At 55.1% G+C, this 19435-nt stretch overlaps 1 protein-coding gene across 1 annotated transcript in view; it reads right to left on the bottom strand.

Moving 5' to 3' along the window:
• Positions 1 to 19435, bottom strand: part of LOC144950867 (semaphorin-6A-like) — a 144812-nt gene that overhangs the window by 8266 nt on the left and 117111 nt on the right. Inside the window, 12 exon segments of the mRNA XM_078881018.1 lie at positions 5760 to 5906; positions 8775 to 8798; positions 9333 to 9391; positions 9988 to 10065; positions 10382 to 10522; positions 11088 to 11143; positions 11196 to 11319; positions 12216 to 12371; positions 13347 to 13478; positions 14823 to 14998; positions 15000 to 15041; positions 17668 to 17756. Coding sequence (XP_078737144.1) covers positions 5760 to 5906; positions 8775 to 8798; positions 9333 to 9391; positions 9988 to 10065; positions 10382 to 10522; positions 11088 to 11143; positions 11196 to 11319; positions 12216 to 12371; positions 13347 to 13478; positions 14823 to 14998; positions 15000 to 15041; positions 17668 to 17756 — 1224 coding nt within the window.

Genomic DNA, 19435 nt, shown 5'->3' with positions numbered 1-19435 from the left:
TGAACTATGTGGCTCATCATCATCATCGCGTGGGAAATTCATAGCGGCCAGACACTCGCAATGGCGCTGAACGCGTGACGTTGATTCTGAATGTGGACGGGAAAGAGCGGAGGACCCGGAGGAAAAGCCACGCGACCACGGAGGGAGGGGGGGGAGAGAGAGAAGGAGGGAGAAAACACACAAACCTCAAATACACAACAAGCCGTCACAGGGGTCGGTATAGAAGCCGCGACCGTCCTGCAGACCAGGCGAGGTCGTCAACATCTCGCCACCGCGACATTTCCCCGCGGCGCACGCACGCACGCACGCGAAGCACACGGCAAACAGCGTGTCGCGTCGCGTCGTCGAGGGAGGAGGAAAGGGCTCGGAGGGGGTTCGGGCCTTCGGTTCAAGGAATGCGCGGACTGGAGAGAGGAGGAGGCACGTTGAGAAAGGGGGCTTCTGTGGGAAGCGTCGGAGGCGGCTGAGTGAGCGGAGAGAGAAAGAGAGAGAGAGAGAGCGACGGTGCAGGTAAAGTGGAAAGTTGCCAAGGAGGAGGACGATTTGTAGATTGAAAACTCACTTCTCTATTGAAACACTCTCACTTTCCGTAGAACTGCCTTTTGTGTTTAGATTGTTGTCCCCCGCTGCCCCCCCCCCACGTGACCCCCCGATTCGCCACGTGCGGTACAGCGATAGGGGTTCAACATACCATGCATACGTACGCACGTACGAGAACACTTGGGGGTCGGGTCAGGCCAATCCCATCGACATTTAACGTTCTCTGCTATTGTTTAGAAACATTTGCGATAGAATTTGAATTTTTGGGGGGAGGTCGGGGGGGGGGGGGTCAATGACCTGGGCCCCGTTTAAAAAAAATTGATGGCTACCCCGCACCCCCACCCTCCACCACCGCATCCCGAAGGTGGGAAACCCTCTACCAGAACCCCTTACAAGCCACGCCCACCAGCGTGTGGGCGGGGCTTGTAAGTCCGGCTGGACTCACGCGTGGGCGACTCAACGGCGCGTGATTTCGTCACCTCTCCGACTAATTTTCGCCGGACAACCGGAGGTGTTGGTGAAGGTCCAGGACCGGTTCCGATCGGTATCGCTAGCCGGCGGCGTTGGCCCTTGCCACCCCCGGGGTATCGAACCCGTGCCACCAGGCTCACGGTCAATAAAACTCGACACGCTCGTCAGTGACGCTGCGGCCTTAAAAGGAAGAAAGTAATAACACGTGACAGACGTTTCGGGCAATGGCCCTTCTTCATAGCACACGAAGAAGGGCAATTGCCCGAACTGTTATCTGTTTTTTTTCCTTTTAAGGGCGCACACGCACGCACACACACACGCACACACACACGCACACGCACGCACACACACACGCACGCACACGCACACGCACGCACACACACACGCATGCACACGCACACACGCACGCACACACACACGCATGCACACGCACGCACACACACACGCATGCACACGCACACAGGCGCGTGCTCGGGGTTATTGGCGACAAACTTGTTGAGGATGTTCTAGTTGTTGGTCAAGCGAAGGGGGCTGGGCGTGCCAACTTTACCCGAGGCGCTACCACCGCGGTGGGAGACAATTCCACATTCCCATGGGCAGCGAGTGGATTTTTGCGTAATTTTGTTGTTGTTATTTGGCCCGCGCGCGATTGCTGCCGTGGGAGGATTTGACAAAAACAGACGGAGGCGAGAAGGCAAAGGCGCAGGTGGAGGTGCAGGTGGAGGTGCAGGAAGCAGACAGCAGCAGGCTCAGGCAGTGCTGGGGGAGAGGGGGGGGCGTTCGAGATAGCGGCAATGCCTTGAAGATGGTGGTGGGGGCACACAGATGGAGATGACGCCGCAATGCACAGCATGCTGCCAATAGTGTAATACACACACACATGCAGGCGCACGTACACAGGCAGACATACACACGTACACAAGTAGAGACAAAGATAAAGATCCCCCCCCCCCACCGTATAGCCTCAACAGACTGTTGGGGCAAGTTCTGTCAGCTAGTAGCTTTCGTGGAAACCTCCACCGCCCGACAAAAGTCGACCAAAGTGGTGTGCGCACAATGCGTCGGACGCTTTCGGTTCGCTCACCCGGCAGGGAGGGGAGGGGGAGCCGGGCGGCTTTGAAGATTTTTTTGTTGTAAAATCGACTTCGTTGTTTTACAGCCGTAATGAGGCTACAAACGGACTGCGAGCGAATTTCCGGTCGTGCGGACATGAGGCAAATCACGCCTAAGCTGGCATCGCTCGGTCCGCAGATAGCTTGGCAATTAATCGATGCGGCGATTTAACCCTTCATGAATCGATACTCTCAGGGCCGTAAGCAGAATCGAGAACGATGGGGGCAGGGGGGCGTCCCCCCCCCCCCCCCCGATTTGGGGTTTTCGCTTGGACCAAATATGGGCAGAGACACGCCCCTTAGGTGCAACGCTTCGCTAACTCCTCTACTTAGGAACATTCGACTTACGAACTTTGAGAGATAAGAATAAACCCTGTCCGTATGGTCAAGTTTCCTGTTCGGATTGAGAGTCGTAAGTTCAACCGCCGCACAATAGATGGCAGTGGTGGCATCTACATCTGTAGAACGTGTAGAACCAGTGGCATCTACATCTGTAGAACGTGTAGAACCAGTGGCATCTACATCTGCAGAACATGAAGAACCAGTGGCATCTACGTCTACAGAACGCGAAGAACCAATGACATCTACATCTGTAGAACGTGAAGAACCAGTGGTATCTACATCTGTAGAACGTGAAGAACCAGTGGTATCTACATCTGCAGAACGTGAAGAACCAGTGGCATCTACATCTGCAGAACGTGAAGAACCAGTGGCATCTACATCTGCAGAACGTGAAGAACCAGTGGCATCTACATCTGCAGAACATGAAGAACCAATGACATCTACATCTGTAGAACGTGAAGAACCAGTGGTATCTACATCTGCAGAACGTGAAGAACCAGTGGCATCTACATCTGCAGAAGTTTGTGGGTTCGATCTTGTCTCTGACCGCCTGCTGTATATTTGGTGTTTGCAATGTCTCTCTCTCTCTCGTGGATTTTTCTCCGGGTCCTCCGGGTTTTCCTCTCCACATTTCGAATCAACGTCACGCGTTTTAGAGTATTTGGCTGATATTAATTTCCCCACGATGCTGATGATGAGCCCGCTCCGCTGAGCTATCATTCATGATGGCCAGGTCGTAGCTCAGTAGGCCCCTACTTGGTGAAATTAACAAATATATATATTTTTTAACAGTTTTAATATAACTGGGATTTATTTTTTCGTTTAAAGGCCGCACAGTGCTCTGGACAAAAACTAAATGTGCTGAGGTTTGTGTTGTGGTTGACTGTTGTTGTGCACCGCTGCCAATGCAGCGGCGGCAGCAGCAGCAGCAGCGGCAGTAGCAGCGGTAGCAGCAGCAGTAGTATCAGCAACAGCAGTAGCAGCAACAGCAGCAGCAGTAGTATTAGCAACAGCAGTAGCAGCAACAGAAGTAGCAGCAGCAGCAGTAGTAGCGGCAGCAGTAACAGCAGCGGTAGCAGCAACAGCAGTAGCAGCAGTAGCAGCAGCAGCAGTAGCAGTAGCAATAGCAGTAGTAGCAGCAGTAGCAGCAACAGCAGTAGCAGCAGTAGCAATAGCAGCAGAAGTAGCAGCAACAGCAGTAGCAGCAGCAGTCGTAGCAGCAGTCGCAGCAACAGCAGTAGCAGCAGCAGTAGCAGCAGTAGCAGCAACAGCAGCAGTAGCAGCAGCAGTAGCAGCAGCAGTAGTAGCAGCAGCAGTAGTAGCAGTAGTAGCAGTAGCAGCAGTAGTAGCAGCAGCAGCAGTAGTAGCAGCAGCAGCAGCAGTAGTAGCAGCAGCAGTACTAGCAGCAGCAGTAGCAGCAATAGCAGTAGCAGCAGTAGTAGCAGCAGCAGCAGTAGTAGCAGCAGCCGCAGCAGTAGTAGCAGCAGCAGCAGCAGTAGTAGCAGCAGCAGCAGTAGTAGTAGCAGCAGCAGTAGTAGCAGCAGCAGCAGCAGTAGTAGCAGCAGCAGCAGTAGCAGCAGCAGCAGCAGTAGTAGCAGCAGTAGTAGTAGCAGCAGGGGAGCGGTGTGACCATTGACGAGAGCCCCGAGCAATCCCCCCCCACCCCACCCCCCTTGCATGACCCATCACTGAAACACCAAGTACCGGACGAAGCAAAAACACTCGGGCAGCGCCTCGGCCCCATGCATGTGCACATGCAAAGCAACGCGGGACAAACCAACGCCTCTCCCGCTCCATGCCTCGCGCGACCGTCCAATCGGTGGCCGTGCCTACGGATCGACTGGCCTCGCCGCCACCGCGGGAACGTGGAGTTTCCACCGCCGGTTCGGGGCTGCGGCGAACATGGAAATTTGTCGCGCGGGAGGAGGGGGAAAGGCGTTGTCTGTTTGTTAGAGCCGCGCGGTGGTCCAATGAGCGGTTGAAGCGATCGCGGTGAAATCAGAGATTTTCGGTCCCCCCAACCCTACCCCTCCACCCCGGGGCTGTGAGCGATTGTGATCGTAGCTGTCCACTCTTCATTCATTCGTTCATTCGTTCATTCGGAGAGTCAAATTTGAGCCGATGTCAGCCTTCACATCTATCGGAGAGTGTGTGCGGTTCGCTATCAGTTGGCGAAGTGTCGTGGGCATGGGCCCGGGTGCAGTTGCACAGCCTGCGCCACTAGGCCCTATGTTTGTCTACGGGTCTCTATGTTTGTCTACGGGTCTCTATGGAAGTCTACGGGTCTCTGCGGAAGTCTACAGGTCTCTATGGAAGTCTACAGGTCTCTATGGAAGTCTACGGGTCTCTACGGAAGTCTATGGGTCTCTATGGAAGTCTACGGGTCTCTATGGAAGTCTATGGGTCTCTATGGAAGTCTATGGGTCTCTATGGAAGTCTACGGGTCTCTGCGGAAGTCTACAGGTCTCTATGGAAGTCTACGGGTCTCTAAGGAAGTCTACGGGTCACTATGGAAGTCTACGGGTCTCTACGGTTGTCTACGGGTCTCTATGAAGTCTACGGGTCTCTATGGAAGTCTACGGGTCTCTACGGGAGTCTACGGGTCTCTATGGAAGTCTACGGGTCTCTATGAAAGTCTACGGGTCTCTATGCGAGTCTATAGCCCGGCGCTGGTCCGCTTATGGCCCATGGCGCCCGCACGCCCCGTGAGCAGCTGCGCCCACTCACGAAGCATCAACCACAGCCCTCAACAGCCTGTCATAGGCCTCAACAGCCTGTCATAGGCCTCAACAGCCTCGCGTAGACCCCCCCCCCCCCCCCACCATAGACTCACACAGAGACCCATAGCCGAAGCCACAGACCAGCAACTGAGACCCGTGCATGTACACATGAGAGTATAGAGGTGGTGGTTTGGAGAAGGCTTGGAGAAGGCTTGGGCCTACGTGTTGGAATTTTGACTTAAAACTTTCGGGAGTGCAGGAATGCACATTCTTGGTTCTTTCGGTAAAGCGACGTAGATAGAAAATTAAATAAAAACAAAATAAAAATAAAAAAATTATAAAATAACAAATATCTTTTATAATTTTCAATTTATCATCGATATTTTTTTTGTTTTGTTTAATTTTATAATTGTACTATTATTATATTTAAAAATATTTTTTCCATTTAATTTTCTACCTACGTGAGTTTACCGAACAAACCAGGAACACTACGTGTTGGAGGTGCGAGCGTCTCTCTCCCTCCTCTCCCTCCTCTCTCCGCTAAGGCGCATGAACCGAGCCCTTCCCTCCTTACCCTCCTTGGCGCCCGGCGGGTGTTGCCTCTCTGCCGACACGGCCGGCACGTGCCCCGCGGTGATGCGGGGGGGGGCGGCCGTGGCAGGCGCAGCCCCCCCGGCCCTCCCGGCCCACGGCGTGGGGGGCGGCTGCTGCTGGGCAGAGTCTGCGGCGAAGAGTTGAGACGCGCGAGGGGGGGTGCCCGGGCGGGGCGGGGGTCAAGGGTCAACGCGGGAACACTTCGCGAAGGGAGGTCATGTGATCGCCGAGGTGAGGATTTGCTTTTTTCACATATCCAAGCGCAGACCAGGAGTTTCACCCAATCACAGATATTGCTTGGGGGGGGTAGGAGGTTAGTGTCAGGGTTTTGGAGTTAAGGTTTAGGGTTTGGCGTTTGGGGTCAGGGTGTGGAGTAGTCACGGTGTTAGGGTTCTGGTTAGGGTTTTGGGATTGAAGTTAGGAGTCTAGGGTTAGGAGTTAGGGTTGAAGATTTGGAGTTCAGAGTGTCGGTTTTTGTGAGGGTTTAGGGTGCATGGTTAGGAGTTAGGATTTGGGGTTGAGGCTTAGGGGTTCGGAGTTAAGGCTTAGTGGTTGAGGTTTTGGCTCAGCCAATCATCATAGGTCGATACAATGCACACTACTTTGTGGGGAACATTGGCTGTCCTATGGAGTAACTCACCCCCGCCATAGGAATGTGGAATTTCCACCACATTCCCAGGGGAAGCAAACAGGAAACGCGCTGGGCGTGGCTGCTCCTTCAGAGCAGGAATAATCACTGACCTTAACAATAATAATCACTGACTTAAAAAATAATAATAATCTCACTCTACCCAATTGATTTTACGATGATTTTTCATCACCATTTTGTTGCCAGATAAAAGGGTAAAAAACAATTATCATATTTTTTACTGGCAAATGAGGTTCCAATGGTGTAAATGCTTACCCCCGAGCTCTCATACTCTGATGGTGCATTGTCTTTGAGTTGTGCGCCTTTTGGCGTCATCTGGTCCAACCCATGTGAGACTAGGCTCTAAAGAAAGCTGTCTTGGATGTGGACCAATCAACTTCAAGGACAGTGCATACATTATCAGAGTTAAGTTTTTTGTTTGAATTATGACTGCAGGTATTGTGGACTATGCAAACATGACTCCTTGTAAAAAAGGTGTCAGTTTTGTTGCCAGATAAAAGGGTAAAAAAACAATTACCGACTTTTCATCAAGCAAGTGGTGGGGGTGATCTTCACTAATTTTCAGAGCGGGGGGTGGGTGGGGGGTGGCACTTTCGCCAATAAGACATCATCATTGTGAGGAGGGACCGCCACACATTTGAAACTATTGGAGGTTTCACGGCAATAGGGGGACCGCCAGTGGCCCCGCAGGGCCTTGCAATGAAGAACACCGACTTAAGACTCTCGTTGTCGTACGGGCCAACCCTTCTGGTCTCTATGAACGTCTACGGGTCTGCACGCAAGTCAATGGGTCTCTACGCATCTCTACGGCATGCAATAGACAGCGGCAAACCCCAAGCAGAGAGGAGGAGGTAGGGAGGGGAGCGGAGAGGGGAGCGGATGTGCCGATTGTTGTGGACGTGGAGCGGTGTCGAGCCGGTGACTGATGGACGCTTATTGACTGCGCGACCTCGCATCTGGGGCTGGCGGAGCGAGAGGCGGGCGGCATCGGGAACGCGCGAACGCGCCCCCCCCCCCCGCGCGAAATATTACGGCGGCGGGACGGAATATAAATTGGAAAAGAAAGGGAAAATATAAATTCGGTGGCTTGACCTGGGGGCGGGAGAGGTTGGTTTAGTGGGGCGGGCAGAGAACACGCGCCCTTGATTTTTCAGCGCTCTCCCGAAATTAATTTAATAGCGTTCTCTGTTATTGCACCGGAAGCATCTCACTCGGGCCTCGGCGCTCCTGGAAATATTTATTCCCGTGTAAAATAATAAAATAAAAATCTGCGCGGACGGTAACGTACGTACACGCACGTTTAACTTCTTTTGCGCCGTACGTAGCCAACCGTGACCCATGGGGGGTGGCGGGGGGGGGGGGCACGTGCGTTCCGGACGTGGTTAGAACCGCGGTTCGTGGGGTCCGTCGGGGTGCGTCGACGGTATTATTTGAGGATGCGACGCTCTTGTCGGAGCGTCACTTTCACCCGGGCGACTTTCTTTGCAATGGCGTTCCCACGACTTTTCGCCGCGGTACCAGCCAAGGCTCGGCACCCACCCACGTGCCGTGAACCTCTTTCGCGCCGTACGTGGCCGACCGTGCGGATCGCTCGTTCCGAGGGCCGCTTCAGGGTCGCTCGAACGCGGTGCGCTCCACGTTCGAGAACTCCGCATCAGAATATTTGTGGTGGGAATTTTCAAACGACCACCACCGACACCACCGCCACGTGGCGCTGGTGGCTGCGGCGGTCGTTGAAAATTCGTTGTCGTTCGCCCCTCTCCACCACCCGACGAAGCCAAATTAAATGTCAAGCCGTCACTGGCTTCGGTACATCGCCGGCAATGTTGGAGGAGCGCGACTGGCACGGGGGACGCTTTGCCGGCAGTCGCAACCAGCGCCGCCAGAATTGCGAGCATCTCGGCCGTTGGCTAAATCTAAATACGGAGCCGCGTTTCCTCCCAACTGCTTTGCGGAGAATTGGACGTGGAATGAAGGAAAATCTGAGCGGTGGACCCCAGGCATTGACGACGGTTGCCTTTGGCTTTTGCAGATGAGAAATATTCATTTCAGCGTTAGTGGCGGGTGCGCTAAGAAAAAATCCGACAAAGGCGCATTTTGTAAAATAATAATAATAAAAATGTAATTCGAGTAATTTTGTGTTACTTTTTCTTGTAAAAAAAAATTATCGTGATTGTATTTTATATATATTTGTCAGATTAAACGTGGCAGCTCGAATTTTGTTCTATTATTATTAGGCGCGATTTGTCGGGATGCCTGCCGATGGCACCTCGGCGCAGCGAACAAACAGAAACCCACACAAAGGCTCAGGGGCCTGGGAGGGAGGAAGGCAAAAGAATGTCTCACCATTTATTGCCACGAAGCCTTCGGCTGTAAAACACACACACGCACACACGCGCGCACGCACACACGTACACACACGCATACCAACACACACGTACACACACACGTACACACACAGGCACACGCACACACACACGTACACACACAGGCACACGCACACACACGCACACACGTACACACACGTACACGCACAGGCATGCACACGCACACACAGTCGCGTGCACACACGCACAAAAACACACACGCACACATGCACACACGCACGCACACACACACGCTTAAACACGTGCGTTTCCGCACCCGGCGTTACGATTCACAACATCGTTCCGTGTTTAGGCCACGTACTGACGCGGCAACGAGTAACGCGTTGTTAGAGCCCTCCACCACCCAGCCGACACAGCCAAACAAATGTTCCCGGTCACGTGATTGTATGGGCGTTCAGATTTGAGTGGGGCCTTCAGAATCTTTGGCTGCAACTGTAAATTTCCACGTGCCGAGAGGGAGACGCATTGCCGCCCAACCCGCCCCAGAATGCATTGCAGAAGGGGAAAGCCTCCTTACCTTGGCAGTACTCGAGCCCCTTGGAGTTGCCGTGTTCGATGTCCTGTTCGTACGGAACGCTGCGGGGTTAGACACACGGGGAGGGACGGCGGCAACGTGCCGTCAACACGAGTCCATGGCAGTAGGGGTAGCGGTGGGGTAGGGGTGGGGTGAGGTGGAGTAGGGGTGGGGTGGGGTAGGGGTGCGGTAGGGGTGGGGGTGAGTTAGGGGTGGGGTAGGGGTGGGGGTGAGGTAGGGGTGGGGTATGGGTGGGGTATGGGTGAGGTAGGGGTGGGGGTGAGTTAGGGGTGGGGGTGGGGTAGGGGTGGGGTGGGGTATGGGTGAGGTAGGGGTGGGGGTGGGGTGGGGGTGGGGTGGGGGTGGGGTGGGGTACGGGTGGGGTGAGGGGTACGGGTGGGGTATGGGTGAGGTAGGGGTGGGGGTGGGGTGGGGGTGGGGTAGGGGTGGGGTATGGGTGGGGTATGGGTGAGGTAGGGGTGGGGGTGGGGTGGGGGTGGGGTGGGGTGGGGTACGGGTGGGGTGAGAGGTACGGGTGGGGTGAGGTAGGGGTGAGGGTGGGGTAGGGTAGGAGTGAAGGTGGGGTAGGGGTGAGGTAGGGCTGAGGGTGGGGTAGGGGTGGGGTGGGTTTAGGGGTGAGGGGTGGGCGTGGCCTCACCTGGTGGGGGCGGTGATGCGGGCGCACGACCCCTCGCGAGCCCAGCCGCAGTATGGGTCACGTGACGCAATGCAGGTTCTGCTCCGCGCACGGAGGGGACACGGAGGGGGTGGGGGTGAGTGTGGGGACAGGGGGTGGGGGTGAGTGCGAGTATGGGGACACAGATGATCTGATGATCTGATGATCTGAACCGGTCCTGGGCCTCCCCCTAGGTCAACTCAGCCTCAAAATGAATACCTGCTTACGATGCGCAAACATCGCCACTGGGGAGACAAAGGCGGCCGGGCGGGCGGGATGCCGTGTGCCACAGTGCCGGCCTTCACAGGCGCTGCGGCTCACTAGAAGTGTTGAGGCTATGCACGGGGGGTAGGGGGGGGGGTCGTGGGGGTCTCACCGCTTGCACCGTGCGTGGCGCTCGCACCGGCTGAGCGCCACCTTGACGATGCACGACGGGAAGGCGACGAAGAGTGCGTGGTGCGCACGGTCCAGCTGCAGGCCCACGATGCGCCGGTCCTCCACGCCGTCCACGTTACACCTGGGGCACCACCGTCATCAGCACCACCGTCATCATCGTCATCAGCACCATCATCAGCATAAGCACCATCATCAGCATCAGCCCCATCATCATCAGTACCATTATCAGCATTAGCACCATCTTCATGACCACCATGAACATCATTACCAGCACCATCAACATCATCATCAGCTCCATCAACATCATCATCAGCACCATCATCAACGTCAGCACCATCGTCAATATCATCAGCACCATCACCACCATAATCAGCAGCAGCACCGTCATCATCGTCATCATCATCGGCGTTTTCAGATCCTTTCAGATGCGCTTCTGCGGCCGTCAGGAACGCTCCTCCCTTCTGATATAAGGAGAACCACCGGAATCTGTGATGCACTTTTAAATCACCGAGATTAACAAACAAATGTATTCTTTGTGTTTAGTTTGTTCTTCTTCCCCCGCCCCTCCGATTATCACGGACGGCTACGTACGGTGTGAACGAAGTTCACCGTACACACATTAGCACGTTCGGCTACGTCCAGCGTACACAGGCAGCGCGACGGTGTGTAGGCGAGCGCTCCGTCACCTGTGCGGGTTGTAGGCGTGGATCTCCTCCAGCAGGAGGCCCGAGGGGGCGGCCCCCTCCACCGGAGCCCCCCCCACGGACGGCCCCCCCCCCGCCGCCCCCGCCGGCCCAGGCTCCGCCCTCCTGGGAGAGCACCTTGAGCAGCACGCCGTCCTCCGAGCCCAGGAAGATCACCGTGTGGTTGCCGTGGGGACCCGCCTCCGTGTCCACCTCGATCTTGGTGAGGCGGTACCTATGGGGGGGACGGCGTCGTCGTCATTGTGGTCGATGTCATCGTCATCGGCGTCGTCGTGATCATCTTCTTGGTTCTTTCGGTAAAGTCACGTAGAAGGAAAATAATAAAATAAAATAAAACATATTATATTATTATATTATTTTATTATGTTTTATTTGTTATTATTTTATTATTTCCCTTCTACGTGACTTTACCGAAAGAACCAAGAAGATGAATCCCTGCAGTCACGAAAGCTTTAATTCGAAAAGTCATTGTGATCGTTGGCATCTTCATCATCATCGTCATAATTCATCGTCGTCGTCATCCGCCGTGATCATTGTGGTCAATGTCATCGTTGTCATCATCGTCGCCGTCATTGTGATCATTGTAATCGTCATCATTGTGATTGTTGTCATCATCATCATCTTCATCGTCGTCGTCATCATTGTGATCATTGTAATCGTCATCATTGTCGTCGTCATCATTGTGATCGTTGTCATCATCATCATCGTCGTCGTCATCATTGTGATCAGTCATCATTGTCATCATCATCAACATCGCTGTCGTTATTGTGATCAATGTCATCGTCATTGCCATCATCATCATCATCGTCGTCGTCGTCATCATTGTGATCATTGTCATCTTCATCAACATCGCTGTCGTTATTGTGATCAATGTCATCGTCATTGCCATCATCATCATCATCGTCATCATTGTGATCACTGTCATCGTCATCATCGTCGTCATTGTGATCGCTGTCATCGTTGTCATTGTGATCATTGCCATCATCATTATCATCGTCGTAGTTATTGTCACCAACGTCATCATCACCGTCATCATTTGTGATCATTGTGATCGTTGTCATCATCATCATCATCGTCGTCGTCATTGTCACCACCGTCGTCACCACTCACCGGACCATGGTCTTGGTGAAGCCGGGCCGGTGCAGCAGGGCGGGCACGCTGTCCTCCACCAGGGGGTGCGTCTTGATGAACGCCAGCGTCTCGTCCGGCAGCTCCACGGAGCTGCGCACGTCACGCGCGCTGCCCGTGCCCGCACAGCAGCCAGGCCTGGGGGGGGGGGGGGCGGGGGGGCACGAGAGAGGATGTGTACATGGGGGGCAGGGCCGTACATAGTGGGGGTGCGGTGGCGAGATGTTAACTACCTCGCCTGGTATGCAGGAGGTTGTGGGTTCATGCCCGACTCTGATGCCTGCTGTGTATTTCGAGTTTGCGTGTCTCTCTCTCTCATCATCATCACGGTGGCTAGGAGATGTTAACTACCTCGCCTGGTATACAGGAGGTTGTGGGTTCATGCCCGAGCCTGACGCCAGCTGCTGTGTATTAGAGTTTGCGTGTCTCTCTCTCTTTCATCATCATCATCATCACGGTGGCTAGGAGATGTTAACTACCTCGCCTGGTACGCAGGAGGTTGTGGGTTAGATCCCGACTCTGACGCCTGCTGCTCTATATTTGGAGTTTGCGTGTCTCTCTCTTTCTGTGGTCACGTGGATTTTTCTCCGGGTCCTTCGGTATTTGCCTCCGCATTTAGAGACATGAGTTTAGGTTATTCTTGCTTCTTTCGGTAAGATAAAAAATTGGAAATAAAAATAATAATTATGATTTTTATTTGAAAATGTTTATTTAAATTTTATTTTATTATTTTTATTTAATATTTTATATCTACGTGACTTTACCGAAAGAACCAAGAATATGAATTCCTGCAGTCACGAAAGTTTTCAGTCAAAATTCATGCGTTTAGAGTATTTGGCTGCTATAAATTTCGCTTCTGAAGAAACGCTACGTAGCTCAGTGGGCCTTGCCTGGCAAAACAAATAAAAAGTTTAGTTTTTATTTCATAGTGTTGCAGGGCCCGCGAAACATCACATCAGGGTCGGGATCGAACCCACGACCTTCTGCATACCAGGCGAGGCATTAACATCTCGCCACAATGGCGTCGAAGCACGCCCGCCCCCCCCCCCCCCCCCAAAGCACGGGGCCCGGGGCTGTTGCCTCGATTCGCCGTGCACACACGTGGGCACGCACCTGGGTCTGGGCACCTTGTCTTCGGGCACCGTGGTCCAGCCTCCGTCGGGCAGCCGCTGCTCCTTGAAGCGTCCGTCGAACACTCCCTCCACGTCGACCATGTCGAAGGCACACACGGCAGACCCGGGGATACTGCACACGCAATGCACACGCACCGCACACGCACCGCACACGCACCGCACACGCACCGCACACGCACGCAAGACAAAGATCCCACGTGTGGCCTCAACACTTTTGGGGGACAAAGTGCTGTTAGCGAGTAGCACCTACGAAGGCCGCCTTTGTCTCCCCAGTGGCAATGTTTACACACCGCACCAGGTACTCATTTGAGGCTGAGTCGACCTAGGGGAGGCCCAGGACCGGTTCAGATAATCGTCACTGGTGTAGGCCGTGAGCAGGAATTGAACTCGGGTCGCCGGGTTCGTAGCGCAGCGTAGCGCTAACCGCTGCGCCACCGCTCCCCACTCTCACCCACACTCCCACTCACAGTGTCTCTCTCACACTCACACTCTCACACACACACTCCCACACACACTCTCACACACACACTCTCACACCACACACATTACACACACACAGACACTCTCACACTCACACTCTCACACACTCTCACACACACACTCTCACACACACTCTCACACCACACACATTACACAGACACTCTCACACTCACACTCTCACACACACACTCTCACACACACACTCCCACACACACTCTCACACCACACACATTACACACACACAGACACTCTCACACTCACACTCTCACCCACACACACTCACCCACACACTCTCACCCACAAACCCACCCAACAACAACAACCGCCATTCGCCACTAAGTGGCGGTGACGTCACCACGACGCTTGTGCCAGGCCATGTGCACCCTGAGGCCACGTGAAGTGTCGAACGCCCGCTGGCAGGAGGTCACGGGGCAGACCCAGGTGCCACGGGTCGACTGACCGAGATGACCGAGATGACTGGCTGATGCACCACCTGTGCCCCCTACTGTGCCAACTTGCTGTGCTTTAGCCACCCGGCGCTCCGCTCGTTGTTGTGAGCGTCGCTCCTCCGCCCTCCGTTGTTGTTGGAGGGCGACTGCCTCCAACTGCCCAGTAGCGTCCTTCACGAGCCTCCTCCACTGAGGCCGATCTTGACACCGCTGGTACCAGTCATCGGCAAGTCCACTCAGCTCCACGTCCTCCTGTACCACATCACTCCATCTCTTCTCTAGCCCGTGCCGCGCCCGTTTAGCCCCCTCGATCCGGCCGAACAAAAGCTGTTTAGGCATGCGGTGGCTGGGCATGCGGGCTACATGACCCAGCCAACGCAGCCTTGCCTGCCGGAGGAGCTCACTGATGGGACTTTGCCCAGATCTTTCAAGGACTTTTGAGCTCCTCACACAAACCCACCCACACACACTCTCACCCACACACCCACACCCACCCACCCACCCACACACACCCACCCCCCCCTCACCTGTTCTGCGGCGTGGTGAACACGCCGACGGCGAGTGCCCTGCCTCGCGCCGTCACGACCCCCGTGACGGCGCGCAGCACGTTGAAGTAGAAGCGCGGCTCGCCCGGCACCGAGCAGTTGAGGCGCGCCTTCAGGAACGACGTCCAGTGGCGCTCCAGCACGCGCTGCGAGCCCCCCGACGTCGTTCTTGCAGACGCGCGCCACTCGCGAGAAGACCACCTGGCGGGGCGCCGGCGGGGAACAGAGCGGGAGTCAGCGCCGGCGGTGTCGCGAGCGCGAGTCGGTGGACTTCCCCGCCGCGTCCCGGCGCACGTCGGCGCGGCGCCGTGCGGTGAACTAACTTGCGGTTGGCGGTGACGTCTGTGAAATGAGGTGGTTGTTTGTGGTTGTTTGTTGTTGCTTTGAGTGAAAATGTGAAGCCGACTGGGTTCCAGTAGGAATCAAAGAGGAATCTTAATTTATGTTTTTGACTTACAGGCTAACAGAGAGACCCACAGAGACGTTCAGAAACCCATAGACACGCACAGAGACCCACAGATACGCACAGAGACCCACAGATACGCACAGAAACCCACAGACACACACAGAGACCCACAGACACGCACAGAGACCCATACCACACACAGAGACCCACAGACACGCACAGAGACACACAGACACACACAGAGACCCATAGACACACACACAGAGACCCACAGACACGCACAGAGACCCACAGATACGCACAGAAAACCCACAGACCACGCACAGAGACCCACAGACACGCAGATAGACAAACAGACACGCACAGAGACCCACAGATACGCACAGAGACCCACAGACACACACAGAGACCCATAGACACGCACAGAGACCCATACCACACACAGAGACCCACAGACACGCACAGAGACACACAGACACACACAGAGACCCATACCACACACAGAGACCCACAGACACGCACAGAGACACACAGACACACACAGAGACACACAGACACGCACAGAGACCCATACCACACACAGAGACCCACAGACACACACAGAGACCCATAGACACGCACAGAGGACCCATACCACACACAGAGACCCACAGACACGCACAGAGACACACAGACACACACAGAGACACACAGACACGCACAGAGACCCACAGACACACACAGAGACCCACAGACACACACAGAGACCCACAGACACACACAGAGACCCCCCAAGAGAGGGGCTGGCTGGACACAATGCAACAATGAGAACAATGAGGCGGTGGGCGGTAGTTTGTTTGAATGTCGACTGCGTCGTGCCCTGCCCTTCAGAACCGTCCATAAGGGGGGGGGTGGGGGTGTGTGGGGGGGTGTGGGGGGTGTGTGGGGGTGTGTGGGGTGTGTGGGTGTGGGGGGGTGTGGGTGTGTGGGGTGTGTGGGGTGTGGGGGGGGTGGGGGGTGTGTGGGGGTGTGTGGGGGTGTGTGGGGGTGTGTGGGGGTGTGTGGGGGTGTGTGGGTGTGTGGGGGTGTGTGGGTGCGTGGGGGTGCGTGGGGGTGTGTGGGGTGTGGGGGTGTGTGGGGGTGTGTGGGGGTGTGTGGGTGTGTGGGTGTGTGGGGGTGTGTGGGTGTGTGGGGGTGTGTGGGGTGTGGGGGTGGGTGTGTGGGGTGTGTGGGGGGGTGTGGGGTGTGTGGGGGTGTGTGGGGTGTGTGGGGGTGTGTGGGGGTGTGTGGGTGTGTGGGGGGTGTGGGGGTGGGGGTGTGTGGGGGTGTGGGGGGTGTGTGGGGGTGTGTGGGGTGTGTGGGGTGTGTGGGTGTGTGGGTGTGTGGGGGTGTGTGGGTGTGTGGGGGGTGTGTGGGGTGTGTGGGTGTGTGGGGGTGTGTGGGTGTGTGGGGGGTGTGTGGGGTGTGTGGGTGTGTGGGGGTGTGTGGGTGTGTGGGGGGTGTGTGGGGTGTGTGGGTGTGTGGGGTGTGTGGGTGTGTGGGGGGTGTGTGTGGGTGTGTGGGTGTGTGGGGGTGTGTGGGGTGTGTGGGTGTGTGGGGGTGTGTGGGTGTGTGGGGGGTGTGTGGGGTGTGTGGGGTGTGCGGGGCAACCCTCCCACCCCCCCGGTAGTATTACATCTGACACCCCGTGAGGTCGAAGCACGGAGCCCCCCAATGTGCGGGGCCCGGGGCGGTCGCCTCCACAAAAATAAACTCGAGTGGAAACTGAACAATTTAATTTCATTTTACCAGGTACGGAGGCACCACTGAGCTACACAGCTCAGTTTTTCAGAAACGACCCTGGCAATCGAAAATGATAGCCCAACGAAGTGGCTCCTCATCACCGTGTGGACATTCATAGCAGCCAAATATCTCTGAACTCACGACGTCGAGAGAGAAAAGAAAAAGCCGGAAGACGCGGAGAAAAATCCACGCGACCACCACGGGGAGAGAGAGAGAGCGAGGGGTAAGGAGAGCAGAGCGAGACATCTTTTGTTAAATCTTTCATTTAAAAAGGGGGGGGGGGCAGGTTTACATAAAGCAAAGCATTTAAAAAAATAAAAAATAACCGAAATGATGAACGAAACTAAGTGCCGACTACACCGAGCATCTTCTTGTTTCCTCTGATCTCCTAGCCACCGTGGTGATGATGAGAGAGAGAGACACGCAAACTCCAAATATACAGCAGCAGCAGGCGTCAGGGTCGGGATCGAACCCACGACCTCCTGCATACCAGGCGAGGTAGTTAACATCTCCTAGCCACCGTGGTGATGATGAGAGAGAGAGAGAGACGCAAACTCCAAATATACAGGCATCTTCAAGGTCGGGATCGAACCCACGAGTTCCCGCATGCCAGGCGAGGTCGGTGACATCTCGCCACCGCTGTGCCCGCCACGTCCTCACCTTGCCCATGGTGCTGAATTCCACAGCCATCTCGCGGAAGAAGTAGTAGATGTAGTCGCCGTACTCCACGGCGTTCACAAACTGCGGCTCTGCGAGCGCACAGAGGCAAAGACAAAGATCCCACCCGTGCAGCCTCGTCAGACTCTTGGGGCAAGTGCTGTTGAACTAAAAGTAAACATTGATTTAAAGCTATCGTGACTGCAGGGATTCATATTCTTGGTTCTTTCGGTAAAGTCACGTAGAAGGGAAAGGACACACAAACTCCACATGTACAGCAGCAGGCGTCAGGGTGGGGATCGAACCCACGACCTCCTGCATATCAGGCGAGGTAGTTAACATCTCATAGCTACCGTGGTGATATGATGAGAGAGACACGCAAACTCCAAATATACAGCAGGCGTCAGGGTCGGGATCGAACCCACGACCTCCTGCAGCCCAGCCGAGGTAGCTAACATCTCCTAGCCACCGTAGCTTGGCGGTGCGGCAATCGCTCAGATGGTGCCCCCCCCAATACTGCAATGTGTCTCTTCGCACGGTCGCACCCCAGAGGCGATTTAATGTCGCGGTGGCCTCCTCCTGCCCTGACCCACGTGCTCATCGTCGTCGTCACTCTCACGGTCTCCAACATTTCACGCTGTGGGAGGAGGGTGCGGGGGGGTGGCATGGTCCTCTCCGTCTTCACCGAAATGCAGCAGCCCGCTCGTCTACCCCGGTGACACTGCAACGAAGTAGACGACGACGACGAGGAGGAGGAGGAAGAGGTAGAAACAAAACGCGCGGTGCGCAACCTGCGGAAGCCAAAGGTTCGCGCTCTCATCGAACTAAAATAAACGTGGAACTTTGCGCGACAGCATTTTCGTCCAAATAATATCTACACCGCGCTTTAAGTTGTTGTTGTGTTGTTGTTGTTGTTTTACACCGTTGTCGAAAACATGTCTCAGAATCAATTCATTCATACCAGGGGGAGGAATCCGATCAGCTGTGAAGCTCTCTTGTCACAGATGTTCCAGTAGGGGCACGGGGTCAGATCGTGACAAGGGGTTTGCAGGGGGGGGGGGGCATCTCGCAGCTTTGGCCACCAGGGCGAGAGGGGCGGTGGTGGGGGGCAAGGCATCCCCGCTACCTGCCCCCCGCGTTCGTTACGCTACTCGGCGGGGGAGGGGGCGGGGCGATGGGGGGGAGAGATTAAGTTGTCAGAAGCGATCATTCCCTAGTGAGGAATTCGAGCGGGCGGGCGGGAGGGCATCTCTCCGCTGCAAGACGCGGCCGTGCGGGGACTGCTGACGAGCCGGGGGGGGAGGGGGGGGGAGGGGGGGGGGAGGGGGGGGGGAGGGTGGGGCACTTCGACACTCGAGGAGGAGAAGAAGAGGAAGAAGAGGAAGGAGGAGCCGGAAGAACCTTGAAGTATAATTTCAATTTAAAGCTTTCGTGACTGGTAAAGTCACATAGAAGGAAAATAATAAAATAAAATAAATAAAACATAATAAAATTATTCTCACGACGTTTCGGCCACAACGCAAGCAGCCGTCTTCAGGTGGTTGTGTTGTGGCCGAAACGTCGCGAGAATTATTTTATTATGTTTAATTTTTATTATTTTATTATTTTCCTTCTACGTGACTTTACCGAAAGAACCAAGATGATGAAACCTTGAAGTAAATAAATAAATATTCTTATTTGGGCAGCGGGGGGGGGGGTGCTGGTCCTACCCACGAGCGCATCTCGCGAACCGCATCACCTTGCTGGCTGCAGTCTGTAGAGGCTGTCCGGG

Source organism: Lampetra fluviatilis, chromosome 59, assembly GCF_964198595.1.
Source record: "Lampetra fluviatilis chromosome 59, kcLamFluv1.1, whole genome shotgun sequence".
NCBI classification, from domain to species: Eukaryota; Metazoa; Chordata; class Hyperoartia; order Petromyzontiformes; family Petromyzontidae; genus Lampetra; species Lampetra fluviatilis.
Note: the sequence above shows the minus strand (reverse complement) of the source record. Positions and strands in the feature narration are given on the sequence as shown.